The sequence below is a fragment of the Cervus canadensis genome, chromosome 5 (assembly GCF_019320065.1).
Source record: "Cervus canadensis isolate Bull #8, Minnesota chromosome 5, ASM1932006v1, whole genome shotgun sequence".
In the NCBI taxonomy this organism is placed as follows: domain Eukaryota; kingdom Metazoa; phylum Chordata; class Mammalia; order Artiodactyla; family Cervidae; genus Cervus; species Cervus canadensis.
In genome coordinates, this window is record NC_057390.1 from 99,925,662 (window position 1) to 99,949,841 (window position 24,180).

The 24,180-nt window shown below is 69.0% G+C and overlaps 2 protein-coding genes across 4 annotated transcripts in view; both read left to right on the forward strand.

Moving 5' to 3' along the window:
• RXRA (retinoid X receptor alpha) overlaps positions 1-24,180 on the forward strand; it is a 92,185-nt gene that overhangs the window by 11,111 nt on the left and 56,894 nt on the right. The gene's annotated exons all lie outside the window — the stretch shown is intronic.
• LOC122442372 (collagen alpha-1(III) chain-like) lies at positions 1,731-22,817 on the forward strand. Its single transcript, XM_043470137.1, has 3 exons — positions 1,731-8,061; positions 15,833-15,836; positions 22,807-22,817. Exon 1 carries the CDS (start codon positions 4,913-4,915, stop codon positions 6,284-6,286), a length of 1,374 nt encoding a protein of 457 aa, XP_043326072.1. The 5' UTR covers positions 1,731-4,912; the 3' UTR covers positions 6,287-8,061; positions 15,833-15,836; positions 22,807-22,817.

Below are 24,180 nucleotides of genomic sequence, written 5' to 3' on the forward strand. Positions count from 1 at the left end.
GGCCTCTGGGAGACAGGCCGGCTCCCATGTGTGTCTCCCTGTCGCCCTGCCCGCAGCTCGTTGCTGCGACCCACCTGCTTGTGGACAGTCCCCGTGTCCCCCCGATGGGCAGCGGGGCACCCTCGCAGCCGGCTGACGGAGAGGGACGAAATGGCTCTTGCGCCCGTGCTGGTCCTGGAAGGGGCCGATAAGCTAGAGTCATTTTCACGGGGGCAGCCAGGGACGCCCAGGCTCCTGGGCCCAGACGGGGGCAGGCAGAGCGTGGCCTTGGGGGAGCGTGTGGGCCTCGCTGGGAGACCCTCCAGGCTCTGGAGGCGGCCTGCCCTGGGCCTCCCTCCCCTGCTAACCCTAGGCCCCTCCTGGTGGCAGGCCCCTCACACACGAACGTGCACCCGCGTGCATCCCTCCCTGGTTCCTGAGATGACTGCTGTCCCAGCCATGTGGACGCTCTGCCCGGAGCTTGGTGGTCCTTGGCTCACATGCCCGTGTTGGGTAGTCCCTGCTGGCCGTGGGTCCCTTGGACTTGGCCCTCAGGACCTAGAGGCCAGGGGACCCCAGGGTCTGCCCCGTCATCCCCTGTTCTCATGGGACCCCGCCTTGCATGCTCTGGCCGTCTCAGGGTCTGTGAGCCAGAGGCTGCTGGACAGAGAGGCCAGGACTGCGAGTGGGGTGTGTTTGGGCCCCCTGTCCTCAGGGACCCCCGTCCTGCCCAGACTCTCCTTGGAGGCTTGGAGCCAGGACCCCGTGGGGGCGCAGAGACGGGGTCGCGTCACCCCTGTGGCCGGGTTCCGGGGCCGGAGCACACGTGTGAGCCTCTGTGTGCCTGAGCGGGTCGCGTGTGCCCATACGGGCAGGTCCGGCCTGGAGATGGACCCGCAGTCCTTGCGGGCCCTGAGGGCCCGGAGCCCAGCTGAACAGCAGGCATGGGCAGCGCCCGGGGTGTGTGCAGAGAGACCTGGCCAGTCCGAGGGGCAGGGGGCCCGAGGGACCAGCGTACTGTGCAGGATACTGGGGTCTCTCCCGAGGACTGGGGGGCGGGGGCCCGTGGGCAGATGTACGCTGGAGGAAGACCACGGGCTGCTGTGTGGAAGGGGGTCTGGGGCCAGCGGGTCCTGGGTCAGACCGCTGATGTCACCCCCTAGTCTCCCCGGCCAGTCCCCTGGAGCTCCCGCTGGTTCCAGTCCTAGGGGAGGGGTCAGATGAACATTAGACCCAGGGGTGGGGGCGGAAGGGGCCCCAGGAGGGATGAGGAAGCTCTGAAGAGGCCCCCATCCCGCTGCCCCGGGCCCGCGCTGTGGCGACCACACTCGTGGTCAGCAGCACTCACCCGCCTTTTCAGCGGGCGCCCTGGGCAGGCTCAGATGGTCGATGAGCATTGACCCAGCAAGGGAGGGCCTCCCTGGATGAGGCGGGTGGCAGAGGGTCCCCGCCCTGCCAGAGTTGGGGAGCGGTGAGATGAGGGAGCCCCAGCCCCCCCTCCTGCCCTCTGGCTGGGCTGTCTTCCCTTCCAAGGGATCCTGCAGCCTGGGAGAATGGGCCGGCCTTGAAGCCGGGGTCAGTCACGCACACTTTAGCGCGAATGAGCCTGACGCTAACCCTGCAAGTGCCCACAGGGAAGGAGGGCATGGAAGGCGTCCTCGCAGAAGCCAGGCCGGCTCCCTCACGGCGCTCTGCTGCCCTCACGTCCTGACCGCCCGCCTCGGACAGAGCGTTCTGCTGTTGGTGAGGGTCCCAGGCGGGGGAAACCCGGCAGAGGGAGGCGGTGGGCTGGAGCCGTGGGCAGGGCAGGGGTCCGTGTCCGAGGCCCACAGGGCCTCAGCCCCTCGCCCAGGGTCACTCGGCCGGTCACGGCAGAGCTGAGACCCGAACCTGGCTCTTGAGACCCCTCTCGGGCCTTTCCAGCTGGCCGCCTGGGGTGGCTGAGGCTGGGCGGGGGGAGACATTCCTTGTCCGGGAGGGGCCCAGCGTGGAGCCCGCCCTGCTGGGCCGGGAGATGCCTTGTTTCCTACACAAACAACCAGGGCCGGCTGGAGCAATTTTATTTTTATTTCCTATTTTTACTTCCCCGTTGGCTCTTTTTAGCAACTCTGGGTTAGATAGGCCCCCGCCCTCCAGTCTCCACCCGGCTTCCTGGCGCAGTCCTGGGGCCGTGGGGAAGCCAAGTGTGTGTGCGCGAGACCCTGGTTCAGCTGCGAGGCTTGCACATGCCTGGTGGCGGGGAGCGCGTTTCTCCCCAGGCTGCGAGGTAGCCTCTTCCCCTCCCCGGAGGCCCGTGGTGGGGAGTGGGCGGTGGCCGTGGGTGTGCCCCCCAGCTCACGGGCCTGTGCCTTGACGCCCTGCCCTGGTTCTCTGCTGGAAGCTGAGGTGGGGGGTGGCCGTGATGGAGGAGGAGGGGTGATCAGTGTGGGCGTGCCTGCTGGGCGGAGTGGGCTGGGGACACGCAGGTGAGCAGTGTGTGTGCCTCGGACCTGGCCGGGCAGCATGCGCCGAGGGCAGGCCTGGGCTTGGCCTCCTGCAGGCTGCATCTGCTGGACCCAGGCCCAACCCACTGAGGGAGCAGCCTGCTGCGGGGTGGCGGGGGAGGCGTTGGAGTGTCTGGCCAGCTGAGGTCTTTCTGCGACGGGTGTGGGGGACGTGGGAGCCCCAGGTTGGGGGTTTACTGCCCAGCCTGGGGCGAGGGGGCCCTCACCTGCCTGCATGGGTGCAGCTGGGCCTTGTGCTGGCATCTGGCATTCGGTGGTGGGTCCTGGGCTCCCGGGTCAGGCCTGGGTGGGCCTGGGGCTCAGGTGGAGAGCCGGTGGGCTGCAGTCCAGCCGCTGGCCTGGTGCCAGCCTCTGCCCAGCGTGCTGTACCCCCCCATCTGCAGGTGCAGGCGGGCTCGGAGGCCCAGCGGACCCTTGAGGCCTCTCGGGTTGCGGGTGTGGGGCCGCCAATCCCGAGTGTTCTGCAGACCAGGAGACTGGGGTGCCCGGGCTGGGCACACCACATCGTGCTGTCTGCCCCAGGCCTTCCGTGTGGAGGGGCTGGGCGGGACAGGCCAGGGTGGCAGGGTTTATCCAGGGCTTGCTGTGGGACTAGCAGGGGGCCGTGGGGTCAGAACGGAAGGCCTGTGTGGTCCTGCCATTGGGGAGTTGCTGGCCGGGACGTGGACACAGAGGCACGTCCATCTCACCAGCCCTGCAGTGTCCACGTCAGAGATGGACCAGCAAGTCTGGGCGAGACCCCAGTGTGCTGCGGGCGCCTGAGGATGCAGGGTGGAGTGGTCAGGAAGGGCCGTGAGCGGGGATGGACGGAGGACACAGGGGCCCAGCCCCGTCCCGTTCTGTGCCCAGGGGGCCCCGCTCCATGCCCGCCCCTCCATCCGTTGGCAGTAACGCAGGTGCCAAGCAGCTGGTTGAGCCCGGGTTCGCTCCTGTTGAGCCCACTCGTGCCCGGGACCCTCTGCCACTCCAGAGGTGCTGGGTGGGCTTCCTGGGTGGGCTTGGGCAGCAGTGCCCGGACCCAGCTGGTGGGTCTGGGATTCTGACCCGAGGGGCCAGTGGTGGGTCCCCAGGGAAGAACCGGCCTGACCTCGCTCCTGGCCCGTTGTGCGCTGGCTGGCTCAGCTGGCTTCCGTGGTGACTGTTGTCCCGCACGAGGCGGCCTTCCCTCCGGGCTGAGGGATGTGGATGGCCCCGCCCAGGAGGTGCCCACTGCTGCTGGCCTGTTGGTGCCGAGACCATGGGGAGTACCTTCATCAGAGGCCAGAAAACCGAATCCCGTGGCTGAGGCGGGTGGGGGACACCTCCTCCTTGAAGACGATGGGATTTCTACGCCTTGCAGAGGTGGCGTGGCCAGAGGGCATCTGCCTAGTGGGGCTCCTCCCGGGAGCCTGGGGAAGCCACGTGCAGGCTGGGTGGCCCTGTGGGGGCAGCCCTCCTGAGCCTGGTCTGGGTGCCCACTCGGCCCTTTGCAGCTGAGTGACCTGGGGCAGCGTGTCCCTCTGAGCCTGGGCCTTGTCCTCTGTGGAGGAGGGTGGTGACACTTCCAGGGTGCTCGTGGGGGTGAACCTTCAGTTCTGGGGGCCGCTCTGACCCTCGGAGTCCTCGTCTGCAGGTTGGGGAGCGGAGTCCTCACTGTGGTGCCTGAGGGCCTGTGGGAGGCCTGCCCCGCGGCACCCAGCGGCGGGACGGGCTGTAGGGGGGAGATGTGGGAATTTGCACCCCCCACCGGGAGGGTTTCCCTGGAAGGGGTGGTTCCAGACTCTTCTGGGGCCCAGGAATCCCCCAGGACCAGGAAGGGAGCCCCCTCGCGGGTGCCGCCGTGATGCACACTCGGTGGGGAGGGGGACGCTCAGTGCCTTGTCCGCGCCGGCCTCTCCCCTCGCGGCCTGGACAGGAGCGTGCGTTCCCTGGTGGGCGGGCTCGGGGGAGCGGCGCCCCCCACCCCCACCCCCAGCGAGCATGGCCCCAGGCCGTGGAATGGTGTGATTCTGGGTGCCTCTCTTCCTTCAAGCAAAGAGGATCTTTCGAAACTGTGGGAAAGAGCATTTCCTCCCCAAACGCGAGTGGGGGGCGGGGGCTCGGTCAGCAGACGTGACGTCCCTGGCGCCCTCTCGCCCTCCCGTACTCCCGCCCGTGACACTCACGGGCCCTCGCCGGAGGGGTGGGTGGGTGGTCAGGCCTGGTCAGCTACCCCCTCTCCCCCAGATCAGGCAGGCGCCCCCCCGCAGAGCGGAGCCCCGAGGGGTCCCTGCTGGGCCATGTGCATTGTGAGTCTCCAACTCTGAGCCTTTGCTGTCTCTGTTCCCGCTGCCGGGTGGGCCTGCCCTGCCCTCCCCGGGTTCTTCGCCCCTGAAGCCTAATTCCGGCGCCCCTCCACCTCGAAACCGTCCCCAGGCCCGAGCCTGCTCCATGCCCCAGGACGGGGTCCCATGCATCACCCGGCCTGTCCTGCCCCAGGCCTCGGTGTCCGCAGCCCCAGGCGGGTCCCTTCCTGGGCGGAGAGCAGAGAGGATGCTTGGTCCCATGGCGGGGGTGCTGGTCCTGTGGGCCGGGCCGGGCCGGGCCCCGGGGTGGTAGCTGGGCTTCAGCGAGCTCACTTCCTGCCCATGCTGCTGGAAGGGGCTGTGATTTGGCCCTCCCTCCCCCAGCCCGGGCTCCTGACTCAGCAGCCGCAGGGCGGAGGGGAGACCGGATTTCTCGACAAAAAAAACCCCAGCCCGGGGCACCCATGGCCCAGATTTCTTTTGCGAAGGTGGGAAGTCGAGCCCTGGGTTCTGTCTGGGTTCCCAGCAGGAGGATGGGGGGGCGGGTGGGGCTGGAGCCGGCTCTGGGCCTTGGGGTCGCGCGCTGTCCCCCTCCCCGCCCAGCCGGACTGCCCTTCCCTGGGCACCACCCTCTGTGGGTCCCCAGTGCCCGCAGGATGTGGTTCTCGCTGCCGCCTGGCTCTGCTCTCCTGTGACTCCCGCCCCGGGTCGCTTGGTCCTCAGGAGCCACGCCTGCCCCGTCCTCCGGGTCCTGCATACCTTTCCGCTCAGTCAGGTGTCTGCATGTGTGCGTCCTCCTCCAGGAAGCCCCCCTGGGTTAGGTCCCCTCCCTTCACAGCCGTGGTGCCAGCGTCCCATCCCCTGGAAGAAGAGACGGGCCAGGCCTCGGAGCCCCCCTCAGCATCAGTGCTGGCCGGGCAGTCAGACGGCGACTCCAGGGGCCCTGGGCCAAGCGGAGGGCCAGGGTCTAGTGTTCACAGAGCCTGTTGGCTTCGGCTGCTTGAACAGGAGGGCCCTTTGCCTGGTGGAGTGATCAGGGGCCCCTCTGCCTGGAAAATGGGAGTGGGTGGCCCCAGCAGCCACTGTGAGCGTCCAGTCTCAGGGCCTCAGGCAGCGTCTCCTTGCCTGTCGGGGGGCACAGCCTCTCCCCCTGGGATGTCTCAGAGCTGGTGTCTGCACGACCGGAGTGTGTGCCAGGGAAGGGCCACGTCTGCAGATAGGGGCTTCGTGTCTCCTGGGCCAGCAGCGGTGGGGGCACCTGCTGGGCTCGGGGCCCTTCCTGCCCAGACCTGGGGCCAGAATGGACGCGGCCCTTTGGGGGGTTGGTTCCTGAGGTTGGGCAGCCGCAGTCCTGGCCTCAGCAGCCTCCAGCAGCAGGGGCCGCAGCCACGGGCTTGGGTCTGGCAGGACCACCTCTGTTGCTCTGACATTGCGTTCTGGGCCTGGTGCTTCCTGGAGGTCTTAATCCAGAGTCTAATAACAGCCCCGGTGTCTCCCCACCCTGGTGTCCCCCACCCCGGTGACCCCCACTCCCGGTGACCCCCACCCCCGGTGACCCCCACCCCGGTGACCCCCACTCCCGGTGACCCCGCCCCCGGTGACCCCCGCCCCCGGTGACCCCCGCCCCCGGTGACCCCCACTCCTGGTGACCCCCACCCTGGTGACCCCCCACTGCTGTCCCCCACCCCAGTGTCCCCCACCCTGACGGTGCCACCAGCAGCTGCCTGCTTGGCCCCTTGAGGTGTTTGAGAAGCATCAGCTGGGAGGGGCTCTGCCCCAGGGAGGGCGGTGGGCGGGAACAGCTGAGGAGTGCCGGCCGGGAAGTGGAGAGGCATTGGAGGCCCGTTCCCAGCCTGTTCATTCGTGACTAAATCTGGGTCACCTCCCGGCGCAGAGGCAAGCCGGCGGCGCCCGGACGCCCCTTCCTACGGGAAGCCCTCCTAGATGCCCCCCCTGGGAGGGCCCCCTCCACACCCACGGCGCTTGTCTTGTGCATCTGGGGTGTCTTCCCCCCGCCTGCCGCGTAGGGACCCTGTGGGGAGCAGGGGGCGGCGGGTGGGTGTGGGTCGTGGGGCTGATGCGTGCTTGCAGCGCTAGCTCACCCATCCCGGAATGCCGGACTGGGTCGTGCCGTCGTCCTGCGGTCCCTCCTCCGCCACGCCGTGGTCCTCGGGGCAAAGCCGCAGCCCTGGACCGGGCACGCATCTGTGCTCCCGTGGGACCAGCCTTCCTGCTCTGCTTCCTGTTTGCTAGAACCTTCGAGCACGTGCTGTGTCTGCCCTGAAACCTCCCTCCCGACGGCCCTGCAGCCGCTCTGCGGCCCCTCCCCACCCCGCGTGGGGGTCGCCATCGCCCTCGCCCCCACTCACCCCCTGAGTCTGCCCTTCCTTCTGAGGCTCTACGTCCACGGGTGGTTCGCTGGTGGGGCCCCTGTCCCAACCCCCGACCGGGGCCCGACTCTGCGTCCGCGGGGGTCCCAGGGGCTGTGGCCACCGCACCGCAGGTCTTCACACACGGAGGATCGTGGCTGAGGGCGGGGGTGGGGGCTTCTGGGGGCTGCCACGTCCCGCCGCGTCCTCCCTGGGTGACCTTGCGGAGCTGGGCTGGTGCGAGCTCTGGGGGTCTCCCGCGTGGGCACGGGGCGGGGGGTGACAGCTGGGCCCGGCCACAGGATGGGAGGACCGGGCCTGGGGAGGTGCTCTGCCCGACTTGGTGCGGGGGCGGGGGAGACGCTGCCCCTTGGCTGCACTGGCCGGAACTGCGGCCCTGCGAGAGGACCTAGGCCGTGGGGGAGGCCTTGTGCTTGGGGGTACCCCCGCAGGCTGGGGGGGAGGCCGGGGCCAGCACTGGGAGGCGACGGGCAGGTGGAGCTGGGGTGGGGGCCGGGGTGTCTCCCCGGACAGACTGTGCTGCCGCAGGGGCGGATGAAGAGTTAAGGGCTGAGGGAAGTAATAATGTTTCTAATTTTCCCCTGTGATTTAATAAAAATGTAGATCACTGGGCGGAGGACGCCCTGGCTGGCCGTGGTGTTGACCGAGGTGAACTGTGGGCTTGGGGTGGCCGGCCTGCCTTTGTCTGCCCCCCACGCAGAGCGGGGTGCCGCCATCCCGGGAGGCCGGGCGGTGAGGGGCGACACCGCGCCCTCCGCCCCGATGGACGGGTGCTGGGGGGCGGGGGACGGCCCTCACGGTGTCTGGGTGTCTGCTGAACGCGGGGCCCCCGGGGGAACTGCTCGGAGCTGGGCTCCCCTCTGACTGCCCCACCCCCACGTCCAGAGGAGAGCGGGGCCTGCGGTGACGATGGCCGCATCCTGGGTACGTGGGATGACGCTGGAGGTGCACGGTCGGACGAGACGGGTGGCCAGGTGGTGCTGGGGGGGCTCGGGGCAGCCCATCCAGGGGCCCCGGGGTGGGGGTGAGGCCGGCCCAGGGGGGTCAGCGCAGGGGCCCGGGTTGACCGCAGTGCAGTGGGTGGGGGGCAGAGCCGGGGGGCTGCCATGGGAAGCCCTGCTGCTGCAGAGACGGGGCCCCGGGTCAGGGTGGGGTCCCGAGTCCCCGAGGGCTGGTGGCCTTGGGGGTGGAGGCATGGTGGGGCTGGGCTGCGGTTAGAGCCATATCCCACAGGCCAGGACTGGAGGCCCTGGGAATTGGGTGTCCGCTGGGAATTGGAGTTCTCTGGGTGTCGGGTTTCTCTGGGAATCGGGGTGCACTCTGGGAATTGGGGTTCTCTGGGAGTTGAGGTTCTCTGGGAATTGGGGTGCCTGTGAGGTTTGGGCCTGACGGGGTCCTGTTTGTGGGGTGTGGTGGGAAGGGTGGAGTCCCAGGCGGTCGGTTGGGCTGCATGGGGTCGCGTGGAGGTGGGAGGACCTGGGGACACCGACCCGGGCTGGGGCCGGAACCTGCGGTCAGAGCGTGGGGTGTCCTCGGTGCGGCATTTGGTCAGCACGACCCCGGAGCTCGAGCGTGGGGGCAGGCGGCGGGTTGTTGGCGTGGCCTTGGCTGGTGTGGGGGGGGCGCGGCCTTGGCCGGGGGGTGGGGGCTGGCAGTGTGCTCCCGGGGGGGCAGGGGTGCTCGCTGAGGGCGGGGGGCTCGAGGGGGCCCTGCCTCAGGTCATTGGGTCAGGGCTGGGGGAGCCCCGCACTGCTGGCTGAGCCCCGGGGGCCGCTGACCCCGTCTTGGCTATGGGCCTGCCTTCCTGGGGTGGGGGGCACTCCTGCACGGCTTTTGCACCCCCTCCCTGTCCCGAGGTCCATCCCTGGGGGGCGTCCCGCTGGGCCTGGGCGCTTGACGACTGGGGTGGGGGGGCAACTGGGACCTGGGTGGGGAGAGCAGAATCCCGAGAGTGGCCCCGAAACGCCGGCCGACCCCTGACCTCGGGGACGTCAGCCCGGCTTCACCCCGGACTCCGGCTCCGCAGCGTCCCTGGGAGGCGCCGCGTTGCGCCAGCGGGCAGAGCGGCTCCGGGCAGGGGCTGGCGTGTCGGCTGAGACCCAGTTCTGTCACTAGCGGTGCAGGCAGGGCCCGCGCTGAGGGAGGGGGTGACGAGTGGGTTCACGTCGGCCCTGCGCTCACGGCGGAGTGGGGGTCCCGTGAGTCCTGCCCTGGCCCCGGAGAGCCCGCGTGGAGGCTCTCCTAGGAGAAGGGCCTGGCTGGGCCTGGGGCTGTCCCCCCGCCGATGATGCTGTGCCTGGACATCTGGGCAGGGCGGCTCTGGGCAGGGAGCGACCCCGCCTCGGGGAGGGCTCGGTGGGCTTAGGGTGGGGGTGCCCTCCTGGTGGAGGAGGAGCCAGCGGACAGGGGCTTGCGGCCTTCTGGGGGCGCTGGGGAGGGGGCCGTGCCTCTCGGAGGAGGGCGCGGAGGCTGGCTCGGGGGCTCGGGCGGGGACTCAAGCCAGCATCCTGCCAGGAACGCTGCCCCCTCCTGCCCCGCGGGACCCCCGCCACCCTCCCCGGGCACACGCCTCTGTCCAGGGTATGCGCAGGCCCGGGGTCCGGAGGGGTGGGTGTCCAGATGGCCGGGCGGCGCGCCTGCCCAGTGATACCAGGAGATGCCGTGCTGATCGCGGCTGTGATTAAATGACCTGTCCAGGCTGGCTGGGCAGCTGGTCAGCGTCAGCTCGCACGGCAGGATGTGTGGATGCTGCCCGCTGCGGCGGAGGTGGGCTGGTGGAGAGCACGGGCCCCCGGGAGCCTCGGGGGCGGGCAGTGCAGGGTGCAGGAGTTAGAGACGCCCGGCCTGCCCCATCTGCCTGCCCTGGGGTGCAGGGTCAGACGCACTGCTGCGGTTAGAGACCCCGGCCTGCCCCACCTGCCTGCCCTGGTCCCTCCGAGCCTCAGGCCCCTCGTTCGTGGAGGCGACTGCCCATCTTGCTTTTGCAGCTGGGCGGAGCAGAGGCCCCTGGCAGCTGGTAGGTGGCCGGGGCCCCCCGGGGGCCGCCTGCCGCGGGCTCCTGCTCCTTGGAGTCTGGCAGTTTCCATGCAGAGTCTTCCTCCTTGGAGGCCCAGCGGGCATGCGGCCGGCGGACGTTCCCAGACCTGCAGCCGGGGTCGCCATGTGGGCGCCTGGCCGGCTGCGTGGTGATCTTGTTCACTGTCTCTCCCACCCTGGGCGGTAGCTCATCCCGGATGTTTTCCTCCTGGGTCGGGAGGCAGGCGGGAGGGAGGTGGGCCCGGCTCCTCGCCCGCCCCACGGCACCCGGGGCCATGTTGCAGGGGGGCTCGGGTCCCGGGTCCCCCTGTCCTCATCTGTGTTCTCAGCTGGCCGTTCCCTGCTCCCAGGTGAGGTGGGCAGACGCCCCGCGAGGGCCACCAGGGCCTCCTGCCTCAGCATCCCCGCCTGTAAAACGGCAGCCGACGCAGCCGTCGGGAGGAGCGTTCACACCGTGAGGTCTGCCTGCCCGCTTGGGAGCAGATGCTGGCAGCAGAGGCCACCCTCTGGTCCCCTTAGGAAGTGATGGCTCTGGGCAGGTGCTGACTCTCCTGCGGGTGGGCTGGCCCTGGAGGTCCAGACAAGGCAGGACCGGAAACAGGAGGTCGGGGTCACTGCTGGTGGCCTTGGGTCCCTTGCTCCCCTCCGGGGACTCGCCCCCTCTCGGGGTCTGTGGGCCCGGGGCAGGACGCCGGGCAGGGAGGCGCGCGTGGCCCAAGCGATGGGACTGTGCTGGCGGGGGGCGGGCAGGTGTCCAGGCCCGTCCTGACCGCGTCACCCCAACCTCGGTGCCCTCCCAGCTCAGAAGCCCCTATAGTGGCAGGGATCCGACGCCCTGGGAAATGTGATCCCCTCTCGGGCCTCTGAATATTTCATCAGTGGATTAAAAATTGAAGCCGAACCATCGTCCCCCACCCGGGTGGAGGAGGGGCGCTGGCTCCATTTCAGCCCCGTTTGAGTCTTTTTCTCGTTAATGGAGCCTTGTCAATTAGAAAGTGACATTGCTGTTTAAAATGCCGCTGTGCGGCCTCTTTAATTACGGCCGAGATGTAATAACAAATCTGCTGCGTGAATGAATTTTTAACCATCCGAACGAGGGGTGACCGGTGCCCAGCGGGATTTGTCAGGGTGGGTGTGCTGGGGGGCCTCGGAGATTCGTGGGGGCTGCGGCGCTGGCCAGGCGGGGGGCGTTTGGCGTGTGTTGGTGAGGGGTGTGTGTGTCAGGCGTGTGTTGTTGGGGTGTGTGTGTCAGGCGTGTGTTGGCGGGGAGTGTGTGTGTCAGGCGTGTGTTGGTGAGGGGAGCGTGTGTCTGGTGTGTTGGTGAGGGGTGCGTGTGTCAGGCGTGTGTTGGTGAGGGGTGCGTGTGTCAGGCGTGTGTTGGTGAGGGGAGCGTATGTCTGGTGTGTTGGTGAGGGGTGCGTGTGTCAGGCGGGTGTTGGTGAGGGGTGCGTGTGTCAGGCGTGTGTTGGTGAGGGGAGCATGTGTCTGGCGTGTTGGTGAGGGGTGCGTGTGTCAGGCGTGTGTTGGTGAGGGGTGCGTGTGTCTGGCGTGTGTTGGTGAGGGGAGTGTGTGTCAGGCGTGTGTTGGTGGGGCTGTGTCTGGTGTGAGCTGGTGGGGTTGTCCTGGCCTAAGTGTGGGGCTGGGGGTGCAGACTCTGCCCTGAGTGTGGGGCTGGGGGTGCAGACTCTGGCTCCGTGTGTTCATGGGTCAGGATGGGTGCGCCTGGGGCTGAGGTCAGGAGGCCTGGCGTGGGAGCGGGGGGAGCTCCGGTGGTCCCGAGGGCCCCCTGAGTGAGACGAGGGGCTTGGGTGCAGTGGGGACAGCTCTGGGCTCCAGGGCTGCCTGGCTTGGGCCTGTCCAGGCATGTGCTGGGTGCTTGGCAAGCTGGGGTCGGGGAGCCCCCAGGCCTCCCTGGCTGTTGGGGAGCCTGGACGTGGGGGACGTTGCCACTCCAGGTGGGCAGGGGCTGGGCTGGGGTGTCCAACCAGGCCCGGTGGTTGCTCGCTGGGACCCTGGGGTCTGCAGGGCTGTGTCGGGGCCCGCGGGTGTGTCTTGGGCCCCGGGGTGGCAGCTGGGGTCCCCTCCAGGCCCACGGACGATGGCCCGGCACTGGGCAGAGCTGCCCGGCTCCTCCCCACTGTGCCCCTGCCCAGCGGCGGGCAGAGGTGGCCGCCCGCCAGGAGTAGGCTGTGTGCGGCGGCGCGTCTGGACCACCCAGCCTCCAGCCTCCCTCCGCCGGGCCTCGTGTTTTCCTTTGGCGGGGCCGGCACTGATCCCCGGCTGCCAGCGGGCGCTGGGCGCCGCATGCCCTGGCTGCGTCCGGCGGCTCCCGCCCGGCTCTGCGGCGGTTTCCCCAGCGAGGCAGAGTTGGGGTGCGGGTGTCATGGGGTTGTCTGAGGGGCTGAGGGCAGGGCTGGCTCGGGGCAGCTTCCCGTGGGTCCTCAGCCTCCCCTGAACGCCGTGGGGGGTGGACAGGGCCCTCGCATCGGGCACGGTCCTCCTGGAGAGCAGGGTGCCCGCCACCTTGGGGGAGGTCTCTTGGGGGATGTCCCTGGGGACACTGCATGGGCTGTGAGGGGCGGGCTGCACCTGGAGTTTTGGGGCCTCAGGAAGCGAGCTCAGCTGGGAAGGAGCCGTGTTTATTTTCTTAGATGATTTAAAGGGCGCTGGAATGGTGCTCGTGAATGTCCCCACAAGGTGGAGTTTCTGATGGCCCTGGGTGTGGGAGGCCCTGGGCCAGGCAGATGGAGCCGGAGGGGGCCCTGGCGGCCTGGGCTGCGTGCGTGCGTGTGTGGTGCGTGTGTGTGCGTGTGTGTGTGTGTGGTGTGTGTGTGCCTCTGAGCACGCATGGGGGCGTCAGGCTGGCGTCCGCTCACGTGGCTGCCCGGGGCACTGCCCGCCCTCAGCACACCTTCCCCTGCGTGCGGAAGGGCCCTGACGGCCGGGGGGCTCCATCTGCTTCTTGGGGACTCTGTGCCCCGGTGCATCAATTTGCCAGTCCTCCCGAAGGCGTGGCCTGGACACAGCCTGCCTCTTCCAGGTCAGAGGGTCGTCTGCCCTGTCCCCCCGCCATCCCTCCCCAGGGCGGGAGGGCTGAGGTGCCTTCCGTCCGGCAGTGATGCCTGGCCTCGGGCAGGGAAGGGCCTTTTCTCCTGGAAGCCTCCTGGGGCCTTCGGAGGGCGATTGATGTCCAGGGCTGGGTGAGCCGAGCTGTCTGTGACCTGGGCTTCCTGACCTCTCCCTGACGGCGCTGGCAGGACTCGGGGGCGTTGCCAGACACCGCTCCAAGCCTCACCGGGGGCGCCCTGAGGAAACTGCACCTGCAGCGGGGGACGGTCCCTAAGGGGCTGCAGGGGGGCGGGCTGGGGCCTGCCGTTCTGGGGAGCAGAGGTCTCGAGGCCCCCGAGCAGGGACTCAGGCTGGCCCTGCCCGCAGGCCTCCCTGGTCGGCCAGCCGTGGCCGCCTGGGGCCTCGGGAAGGTGCGGCCGTCGGGGGGGAGGGCATGGGTCATTCTGACCCGGGCTCTGCCGTTGTCTGCAACTAGTGGAACTGAGCTTTCTCCGCAGAAGCTGAGGGACCAGGCCGGGTCCCTTGTCACTGTAACTTCTGCAGAATTTGCAGCCAGATGCCGCTGTGGGTTACTCTGTGTCTGCCCTCCTGAGCGGTCGGCCTGGCGTGAGAAGGCCTGTGGGCTCAGTGAAGTGTGAGGCTGAGTTAGCTGTAGCTCTGACCCAGTTAGGGCGTCCCCCACCGGGCTGCCCGCCTTTGAAAGAGGGGAGCTTTCAGAACTGCGGTGTCTGGACCACGGCCTAGCCCAAGGAGGGCGGCAGCCTTGGAGCCGGGCTCCCCAGCGGCCCTGGGTGACGCTGACGTGCAGCTGGGCCAGCAGCTCCCGGTGCCCTTCCTGTAGCTGTGTGCGTGCGTGTGTGCGCGTGTGTGCGTGCGTGTGCGGTTGTGTGCGTGTGTTTGCGTGAGTGGCGTGTGCGTGCATGTGCGTGCGTGCGTTTGCGTGAGTGCTGTGTGCGTGCATGTGTGTGCACACGTGTGCACGTGAGTGCGCGTGCGAGTGGCGTGTGCGTGCATGTGTGTGCACGTGTGTGCATGTGCATGCATGTGCGTGTGCGCGCGCGTGCGTGTGGCGGGGGCGGGCATGTGTGGTTCCCAGGAGATCTGCATCCTCGGGAGCTCTGCTGTTGCTGAAAGTCTCAGATCTGGGTCAGGCCGCGCCCCGCGCCCCGGGCCCTCCTTGCTCCTCAGGCGATGCTTATCTGAGTCCCTGATCTTGGCTCCCGTCCCGTCCCCCAGGCCTGTGCACTCCGACTCCCCTGCCAGCGCCCGTGGGCCTTCCAGGTGATGAGCGTGGGCCTGCAGGGCCTGGGGCCACCAGGACGTGTCCGCTGGGAGTCGGGGGGCCTGCCCCAGCGCTGCGGGGTGTCTGGACCAGGGGGACTCCCGGGGCTGGCTCCTCTGCCCTCAGGGAGCTCAAGAGCTGGGTCTGTTCCAGAAGCGCCGGGACCTGTGATTGAAGGAGGGGTGTGTGTCCTCTCTTGGCCTCCGGGGTTCAGGGTGGCTGGGGCCACGCTTCCTGCAGTCAGGACCCCCGCACACCGTGCCTGGCTCCCCCTGCCTGTCTCTGCCCCGGGGCTCTTTCTTCCTCACCTGGGGAACTGCAGGCCCAGGTCCCTGGGGGGCTGTGGGTCCCCAGGGTCAGTGGGAGCAGTGGCCGGGGGGCTGGGCCAGGCGGGGGCTGGGAACCCTGTCAACCAGAGGACAGACGATGAAGGCAAGTGGGACCCTCACTGCTGGTCAGGGAGACGTCGGGCGCCCCCCACCCGTTTCCGGATCTGGCCGTGGGAGGCGGGGAGGTGAGGGGCTCTCGGTCAGCCAGCGCGGGCCCTGCTGCTTGTCCGCTCAGGTTCTGATCTCCGCTTGTTTGGGCTTCACTCTCCGGTGGGGTGGGGAGGGGAGGCCCAGAGTTCGGGGGTCAGCAGAGCCCGGGAGAGAAGGGATGGGGTGGCGGCTGCCCGGGGCGGTTTGCACAGGATCCTCTGTGGCCGGGGTGAGTGCCCGAGGCCGGGGAGGCCTGGACCCCTGCCCGCTGCCCCCTGGGGGGGGGGGCGGTACCGCCTCCGCCCTCACCCTGTTCCCCAGCCTGAAGGGCGGCGGGTCCTTGCAACACGGCGGAGGCAGGTAGGGGCCTGGCCCGTTGTGCAACCTGCAGCTGTGTGTGGAGTCCCTCCCAGGCCTTGCCTCTGCTCTGCCCTGGAGTCTGCATTTTTTGGAAAGCTTTGCAGCGATCTAGTCCCAGGGGGGCAGAGTCTGGGAGCGGCTGGGCTGCTCCCAGGTGTCCCATAAGCCCTTGGTGGTGGCGGGGGCGGGAAGCGGCGGAGTTGACCACAGTTAGGTTGGGGACGGGGGTGAGGTCTGGGATGGCTGCTGGGCTTTGATGTCCCTGAAGAGGGGCAGGGTCATGTGTCCAAGGGGAGCCAGAGAGGGGTCCCCCAGAGCTCTCACTGGCTCAGACCAAGTCTCCTTTCCCCGCTGACCGGAAGCATGGACCCTGCTGGCTTTTGCACCTTCCCTTGCCTCCCCTGGAGGGCTGGGGGCCTTCTTAGGAGGTGGCCTGTCTTCACCCAGCTTCTCCACCCCAGCTGGCTAGACTTGTCCCGAGTTGGGGTGGTGTCAGGCTTCTGTGGGTCGCCCACTCGGGAGCAGGGGGCCTGTGGGCAAGCTCCTTAACCCACCCTGCCACACTCAGCTTCCTGGTTGCCGACGTGGGCCGCATACGCTGCTGCTGCCTTGCTGGTTCTCTGGGCGGCGGTGGGATCGGCCTGGTTCACGTGGCCGCGGGGCCTGGGGTCCCTGGACCGGGTCTTGGGCTGGATTCGCCGTGCTGGGTATAAGACTCCCTGGAGGTCAGTCCAAGGGGAGGTGGGGGTGCCAGGAACGCAGCCCTGCGAGGAGGGCGGCCCCTGTGCAGAGTGGGGGCCTGCGGGGCGGGGTTGGGGCCTCCCTGCCCCCAGCTGAAGGCCCTGAGTGCCCGGCCCGGGGGCACACGCTCCTGTTCACTGGTTCTTGGCCAGACACTGCAGGGCTTCAGGCGGGAAGGGTGGAGTCTATCAGGGTCCTGCTGGGGCGTGGTCGCAGCTTGGGCGGGCCGCACCTGTGCCCACGCGGCTGGGAAAGGCCTCCTCTTGCCGGGCCCCCCTCGGCCCCCATCCTGCTGGAGGGCGTCTCCTGGGGCCCCTCACCTGCCTCCCTCCCCGCCCTGCAGGCGGCCCCAGCCCCCAGCCCGCACCCCACGCCTCCTTATCGGCCCCGGCCTGCCTGTCGTAATCGTGCGCTCGCTCGGGGCTGGGTTGAGAAATGTGATCGAGAGATAGTCGTCTGGGGCGGTCGGACGGGTTTGGATCCTGCTCCCGGTGGAGGGCCTGCTCTCCACACCGCCCCCCCCTCCGCCCCCCGAGGAGAAACTGGCCTGCACCCTCCCGCCTGCGCCCGGCCCTGTTCTGGGGAGAGGGGGTCTGGGGGCCAGGAGGGGAGCCTGCACTGGGAGGACCTTCCCCCCGCCCTCGTCCCACAGCTGTGTGACGTCAGGACCCCCCCTTCGCAGCCTCAGTTTCCTCCTAGGCCCCTGGGGTGGGGTTGGAAGCGGGGGGGGGGTCCTGTGTGCAGGGGTCGTGCAGGCCCAGGGTGGTGCCAGCCAGGCCCCGCGAGCCTGGGGTGCTGCGGGGGACGCAGCCCTGAGCAGGGTGGAGGGAAGGAGTGCTGGGACCTTCCGGGAGGCAGACATGTGCCGGAAATAAGCACTGAGGGCCACGCTCGGGGCGGAGCACGCATTCCTAGAAAATGCAGCGAAAACGGCGTTTTGTCCGGACGATGATCAGTTTTGCCCCCGCAGCCTGTGACTTGTGTTATCAGAGGACGAGAATGTGGGGCAGCTTGGGGCAGGGAGTGGTCAGTGCCGGCCGAGGAGGAGCCCAGGGCGGCCAGGCGTCCATGATGCTGGGGAACATGGGGAGGCGGGCTGGGGTGGGCGGGCTGGAGCGTGGGGGGCGTGGGATCCTTTGGGTGCGTGACCCCCCACGCGTGTTCCTGTGGACAGACCTTGGTCGCTTGCCCTTCAGAGGGGTCCCCGTGGGAGGCCGTGTGTCACTTACAAGAGTGGCCCTGGCCGAGGAAGGAGCCAGCTGTAACCCCATCCTCGGGTCAGAGCCCAGGCTGCCGCGTTCTGTCCGGCCCAGCCTGTGTGTCCTCGCCTGTGAGTGTCCTGGCCTGCTGGGCTCTGGGCTGGACAGGGGGCTCGCCAGGCCGTCAGTGGCCACTTTCAGGCAGGAGGTCAGTGAGGGCTCAGAGTTGAGTTGGGGCGACAGGCGGGACGTGGGCAGCTGCTGTCCAGCATGAAAGGGCCTCCATCAGCCTGGGCTGGGGTGGAGCTTGAGGGGAGCCTTCCTGGAGGAGGCAGCAACCTGTAGGTCTAGATAGGGGAGTGGGTGGGGGCCGGGGGACAGCAAGCGCAAGAGGCCGAGAGACGAAAAAGGAATTCTGGGTTCTTGCGGGGAGGCCAGACCTGAGGGCAGGGGGGGTCCCGGCCCCAGAGGGCTTTGTGGGGTCTGACTCGAGGTCCTGGGCGCCCTGGCCGTGTCACATGCAGGAGTCGGCGAGGTCCAGTGGCAGAGGATTCTGCAGGACCCGGCCTTGCGGGCACTGTTTGCTGCTGTTGCCCTGAGTCTCCCTGCCCCGCCCTGCTGTCTGCAGGATGGGGCCGGGGGGCCGGGGCTGGGGTGTCCGCGAGGCCGCGGGCTGGCCTTGGGTGTGTCGGCAGTTCTGAGCTTGGTCTTCGTGTGAGTGTGCTGGGCACGTGGGCAGAGGACCAGGAGCCCTGCCGCTCACCGTTCACCGCGTGGGCTCAGGAGGTGGCCCCAGGATCCCTCGGCGCCCAGGAAGCCACAAGGAAATAAGGGGTGCGGGAGAGCCCCGGGGGCCACGGCGGGATGGCCAGGCGGCTTACGCTTCAGCGGGTGCAGGCTTGGGTGCAGAGGGCGTGTGAACACCCCCTGGTAAAGGAGAGGCTCCAGGTGAGGCCAGGAGGACGCAGGGTCAACAGCGGAGACCAGGGGGCTGGCGGGGGTGCCCCTGTCCATCACTGGGACAGGAACGGAGGCCGCGGCGCTGCTGTTGGGGCCGGGCTGGGTGTCCCCGGCCCTCCCGAGCGAGGGCGTCTTGGAACCGGACTTGGAAGCTGCCTTTCCCCTTGGCCCCTGCGGAAACTGAAGCCCGGCGGTGGGTGCCTGAGGCCGTTCAGAGCCTGGGAGGCTGCAGGGCCGGCGGCTTCGGTGGTCTCCCGTGGCGGGGTGCCCGTGGGCTTCGTGTTGGGAGGGCGCCTTGTGGTCAGAGTTCAACAGCAACCAGCTGGCTGGCCGTGCGGGGCGGCCCGCCCTCCCCAGGCGCCTTTCTCCTCGGGCTTCGCTCCCCTTCCCCCTCATCCCTCTTGGCTCCCTGGTGCTCCTGCCGCCGGGGAGGGTGGTCCCTTCCCCTGGCCCTCCAGCCCCATCAGTGGGCCTGGGTTTGAGTCTTCCTGAGGACTGGTTGAGACAGACCCCTCGCCTTCTCTGCTATAAATAAATAATAATAATAAACACAGTCAGCATTTGTGGCCGGATCCCTTCCGGGGGGCAGGTACACGTGGCCGGGGACGGGACCGGCCTTGGTGAGCCCTCGTGGGGGCGGGAAGCAGGCGGCCCCTCCTCCGTGTCCACCGTCCAAACACAGGCCGAGGCTCTGGAGGTCCTGCGCCTGCCCTGGGGACCCCAGCCCACGTCCTGTCCGTTTCCCTCGCGGGCTGCCTCTGGCTGGCTGTCTGGGGGCAGCCTGGGGGCTCTGGTGGGCCTGGCCTGCGAAGGGAAGGGGCTCACACTCCGAGACGCCTTGTTGCCCCCACCAGGGGTCAGGGTGGAGGGTCTGGGGACCCCGGGATCCCGGGTTGGAAAGGGGTGAGGAGCCAGACCCGGCGGTGGGGCTGGGGGGGCCAGGCGCCTGGTGGGGCGGCTTGCTGTGGCCTTCAGCCCCGCTGTCTGGGCTGGTGTTCCCACAGCCGCTTCAAGCCCCCGGCTCTGACCCAAAGCCCCTTTGCTTTCGTTGTCCTGCCTGGGGGGGCCCGGGGCTCCTGGGCCGGGCTGAGAGCCACTCGGTGGCCTGCCCAGGCCCTGGGGCGCGGGGTCGGCATCCGGCCGCTGCCCGAGCCGGTGACAGGCTGCAGACTCCCTGTCGTCGGGCCGGGGCGGAGTTGGCAGGAAGCAGCTGTTCCTTCCCCTCCCTGCCCGCTGGTCACGGGACCGTGCTGTGGCCGTGAGCCCGGCTCTGCCCTGTGGCCTTGCAGAAGTCCCAAGTTCAAGTCTGCATCCTTGTGTCTGCTTCCTTCCCCAGAGGCCTGGCGGTGAGGACCGCATGGGTGCAGCACCCGCCCCAGGCCCCCGGTCTGAGCCACTCTCAAGCCCACCGAGTGGTTTCTCTCGGTCCTGCAGATGAGAGGCGTTTCAGTCACAGGGCTGCCTTGTCTGGGGGGCAGCCTGGGATCTGGGACCACCCAGGGCGGGGGAGTTCTGGTCAGCACCTCCTGGAAGCAATAGCCCCGTCCAAGGTCTGGGGATCCTGGGTGTGGGGGGCTGCCCCCTGGCCTGGCCAAGACCTGGGACCTTGGCCTGGGGGGACGGTGGTCACATGGCACTGAGGTGGGTTCTGAGCTGCACTGTTGGGCGTCTGGGGGACGGGGTCCCAGGCTGGGAGTCCGGCCCGTCTCCAGGGGCTGTCAGAGCCCCAGGCGAGCCCCACGCTGGCTGTGGTCTGGGGTCGGGGAGACACCTCGGTGGGGTCTTGGAAGGCCTGACTCCCTTCGAACCTGCTGTGGCTAGTGCCTCGTCTGGGCTCTGCTGGGGTTTTATCTGATGGGAGCCAGTGGCCTTGCGGTGTTGGACTTGACTTTCCCACATGCCTTGTCATCTGACTCATCAGGGTAACGTAGTGACCGTGTTGCTAATTCATTCGACTAATTACTTCTGGAGCTTTCTCTGGGCCTGGCACCTGGTCTTGGAGCCAGGAGGGAACTTGGAGAGCTCAGTGACATGTTTCGGAAAGTGCAGGCCTCCCTAGAGGCGGGGCGGCTGCCCCCAGGCCGGCCCCGGCACTGCCCGGCCCGTGACCCGCTGGGCTGCAGGCCCCTGAGTGCCGAGGCGCGTTTCAGGGCCTGGCCCGCGGCGTCTGGCCCTGGGGTCCCTCCCTGCATGGCCACCCACCGCCCCTCACTCTCCCCAGCCCGAGTCCGCCCTGGCGGGGGTGGGACAGCTGTGGCCAGGAGGCCACGGGGATGAGATGCACTCGATTCACCGGGAGCTGGGGCGCCCGCCGCATCAGGCCTCCATCTGTCGGTGACGAGCTTTCAGTGCTGTAACCTGTGTCCCGCCCGGCGTGCTGCGGTCCTTGGGGTCGCAAAGAGCCAGACACGACTGAGTGACTAAACTGAATTGCTGAGCAAGTGCCTGATGGATCTGGTTAAAATCTGGGGCATGGCGGAGGTTCCTGGTTTGGGATCAGGCCTGTGGGCGCTCAGGGTTGATCCGCCGCCTGCCCACATGGCCAGGTGGAGGTGGAAAGTTCCAGAGCGAGCTCCCAGCCCGAGTGCCTTGGGCTTCCTCCTGGTCTGACGCGTGCAGGGGCCTCCCTGCCTCCCCGGCCCTGCCAGGCTGGGCTTGTCCCCAGGGTGCGCCCAGTGGCAGCTGGCGCTGGCCTCGGCGGGTGCGCTGAGAGCCACCTTTCATCCCTGGGGTGGCGGGTGCCGGGCTGGGCCTGGGGTCACGCGAGTTGCCCCCGAGCAGGAGAGATTGGAGTTTCCCAGGGTCAGCCGCAGGGTCTTCGTTGAGCCTTTTGTCTCTGGTGTGGCTGTGGCTGGCTCCTGGGCTCCGAGCGGGAGGTGGGGGGGTGGTCTTCTCCTCCGCCAGCAGCCCTGCCCCCCGCCGCAGCCTGGCTCCCACACCGTGTTCCGGGGGCCCGAGGTGTCCATGGCTGGGAGCTGTCCTTAGGGGAGGACGGGGGGGGGCTGCAGAGCTGCCACCCCACCCCGTCCCCCGCTGCAGGTCGGGGACGGATGGTTACCCCGGGGTGCTGGGCGCTTGTTTCCTGCAGGGCTCTGCCTGTGGGTGGGGAGCCGCCTGGGGGGAGGGATGCCCTGTGAGCGGTGGCCGCGGGCGAACGGGCAGCAGGACCTCGCTGCCCCCTGCCCCTGCACAGCCTGGGGGCGGCAGGGTGACCTCAGAGGGGCCCCTTCCCCGGGAGACAGGTGGTGGGCCTAGGAGACTCTGGCCTCGTCTGCCCACCCTCCTCCCCGCCGGAGGGGAGAGGTGGAAAGGTGTCCACTTAGGTGATCAGCCAGTGTCACAGCCCACTGGTTTCCCGTCTAAGCGCCGGCCCCAGTGGGCCTGGGGTGGGTCCCGCGGCCGCTCTGCTGGTGCTGGTCAGCGGTCGCCCTGCGGGGGTGCCTGTGTCTGCGGCTCGCTGGCCCTGCGTCCAGGAAGACGCGGACGGTGCACGTGGACGGGGGGTCCTGTGGCGAGGCTGCGGTGACCACAGCGCTGGGAGCCCGTGTGCTGGGCCGCGCCAGGCACGGTTCTGCTCGGCCAGGGGCATTCACTGGGGCCTCAGCAGGAAAGAGCCCTTCTGCAGCGCTGGTTTAGGGAGATGCCCTGGAGAGTGGAATGGCAGCCCACCCCCGTGTTCCTGCCCGGGAAATCCCTTGGACAGAGGAGTCTGGCGGGCTGCAGTCCGCGGGGCTGCAGAGTTGGACACGACCGCCCGACTGAACGACGACGTCACTCAGCTGACTCGGCGGCAGCCCCGTCCGCCTCGGCCCAGCCCTCGGAGGCGTGAGGTCGCTGGGTCCTGGGGGCCCCCTGGCCACCTGGTCCAGGGCAACGCCCACTGCCAGCAGATGCGGGGGCGGGCAGGGCCCCGGCTTTCGGGCAGACGCAGGTGGTGTGAGTTTTGGGTAAACACAGTCATGCCGCCCTTAGCGGAAACCTCGGGCGGTGACGCTGTCACTTCCACTTACTTTAGCAGTTTAGGGGGAGAAGCCTTTCCTGAGAACTTGATGGTCTGAGGAGAGAACAGCACATCCCCGGAATGGGGGCAGGCGGCGAGGCGGGGGTGGTTGCCGGGCACTCCCCGGCTGTGCTGGGTCTTCTCCGCCCCTCCTCCCCCCGGCCCCCTCCCTCCCACTTTCTAGATTCTTCTACCTGGATGGCATGACGGTCTTTCCCCGTAAATCTCGAGCTGAGCTGAGCTTCCGAGGCCCACGGCGTCTTGCCCACTTGTCCCAGGCCCAGGCGCGGACGCTGTGGGGCGGGAACCCATGTGTCCTGGTGGGGTGGGTCGCAGGCTCCGGACTCACCGCCCCAGCTTGTGGACGTTACAGACGAGGCTCTCCGATTCCTTCCCCCCTTCCACCCCCTCCCCTTTCACATGAGGAGGCTGAGACTGCAGAGGGCTGTTCCCATCCGCCCCTGTGGTAAAGGCTGTGACCGTCGGGTGGGCCGTGTAGCCGGAGTCGGGGTGCAGAGACGGAGGCCCCGATGACTGAGCCAGCTGCACGCAGGCCTCAGGAAAGCCCCCCACGGCGCGTGTCGTCTCCCAGGGTCCTTTCGGAGACCCCAGCTGTAAAGACGGGGCGGGGCACTCAGGGCCACACACGGGAGCCTGCTGGCGCCCGGCCGACAGCCCCCGGGGCAGGGGCACCTGGGCGGGTGACAGGCATGTGGGCCCTCCGCCCTGGCACGCTCAGGCCGTGGGCCGACCCCGTTTCCGAGGACGGGCTTTGGCGTGAGTGTTGGCCCCAGGGTGAGGCCGGGCGTCCTGGCCCCTCTGCGGGCCTCACGCTGGCCCCGTGTGGACGGTGGGCGCTGTGCTGGGGCGGGCGCAGGGTCTCCTCTGCAGGGCTGGCTGCCCCCCGGGTTCAGGGGCTTGGCCGGGGACTCTGCCGTGGGGGACACAGTGTGACGCGGGCCCTGCCGACCCTCAGAGGGCCTGGGGTGGCGCTGGTGAACCAGTTTCACACCTGCTCTTGGTTCTCCGTGGGAGGGCTCCAAGGGGCTTGGGCGGGCTTGGGGAGGGCTCAGCAGGCTCTGTGGACGGAAGGGAAGGTGCTCAGGGCAGACCTCGCCGCTCCGTTCACAGGGCCCCCCACCCATCCTGCCTGGGTCAGGCCCACGCTGGAGGAGCGGTCCCATGCCGGGGGTGGGTGGGGGAGGCGCACACGAACGCCCGGCCTTGATGAACCTGAACCCTCTGCGTGAGCCTGAGGGTGGCCTGGAGGTGGCGGGTCAGGGGCCAGGTGAGCGACCTCTAGGAGCCTGAGTCTTGATGTCTGGGGTTTTGCCCGATCCGTCTGCTGCCTGCTTCTCGCACCCCTTCCTCTCCGGCGGGGCCAGCGGGCTAGCACTGGTCAGCGTCTCTCAGGCCGGGCCTCGGGGGCCGTGTGGTGCCTGGTCTCACAGGGAGACTGAGGCTGCGAGGCTCCAGGCCCCGGGGGGAGGCGGCCAGGGAGGGTCCGTGGTCCCGGGGGGGGGCGGGGGGGTCTCCAGAGCCAGCACCGCCTGGGTGGTCCCTGGCGTACACCCGCGTGCACGGGGCGGGCGCAGGGTCTCCTCTGCAGGGCTGGCTGCCCCCTGGGTTCAGGGGCTTGGCCGGGGCTCAGAATTCCCCGTTATCTCAGGCCGTCGGGCTTCCTCAGCAGGCTGTCCCCGCCCCCGCCCCGGACCATCTGGAACTCGTTACCCCTCGTGTCAGCGGCACAGCCGCCCCTATGGCGGGCTCCCGGGACGGGGATGCGGACCCCCCTCCAGCCTGAGCCCCCTCGGGCAGCGCGAGGCCTGCGGCCTGCCTGGGGCCAGCATAGCAGGGCCCGTTGTGGGGGGCCGTCAAGTGTCCCCCGTGGGCGGGCTGGGCAGGCCTGGTCTTCCT

What these genes read in the sequence shown, in the direction of transcription:
- LOC122442372 (XM_043470137.1), top strand. Translation starts at nt 4,913, where the DNA reads ATGCATCACCCGGCCTGTCCTGCCCCAGGCCTCGGTGTCCGCAGCCCC.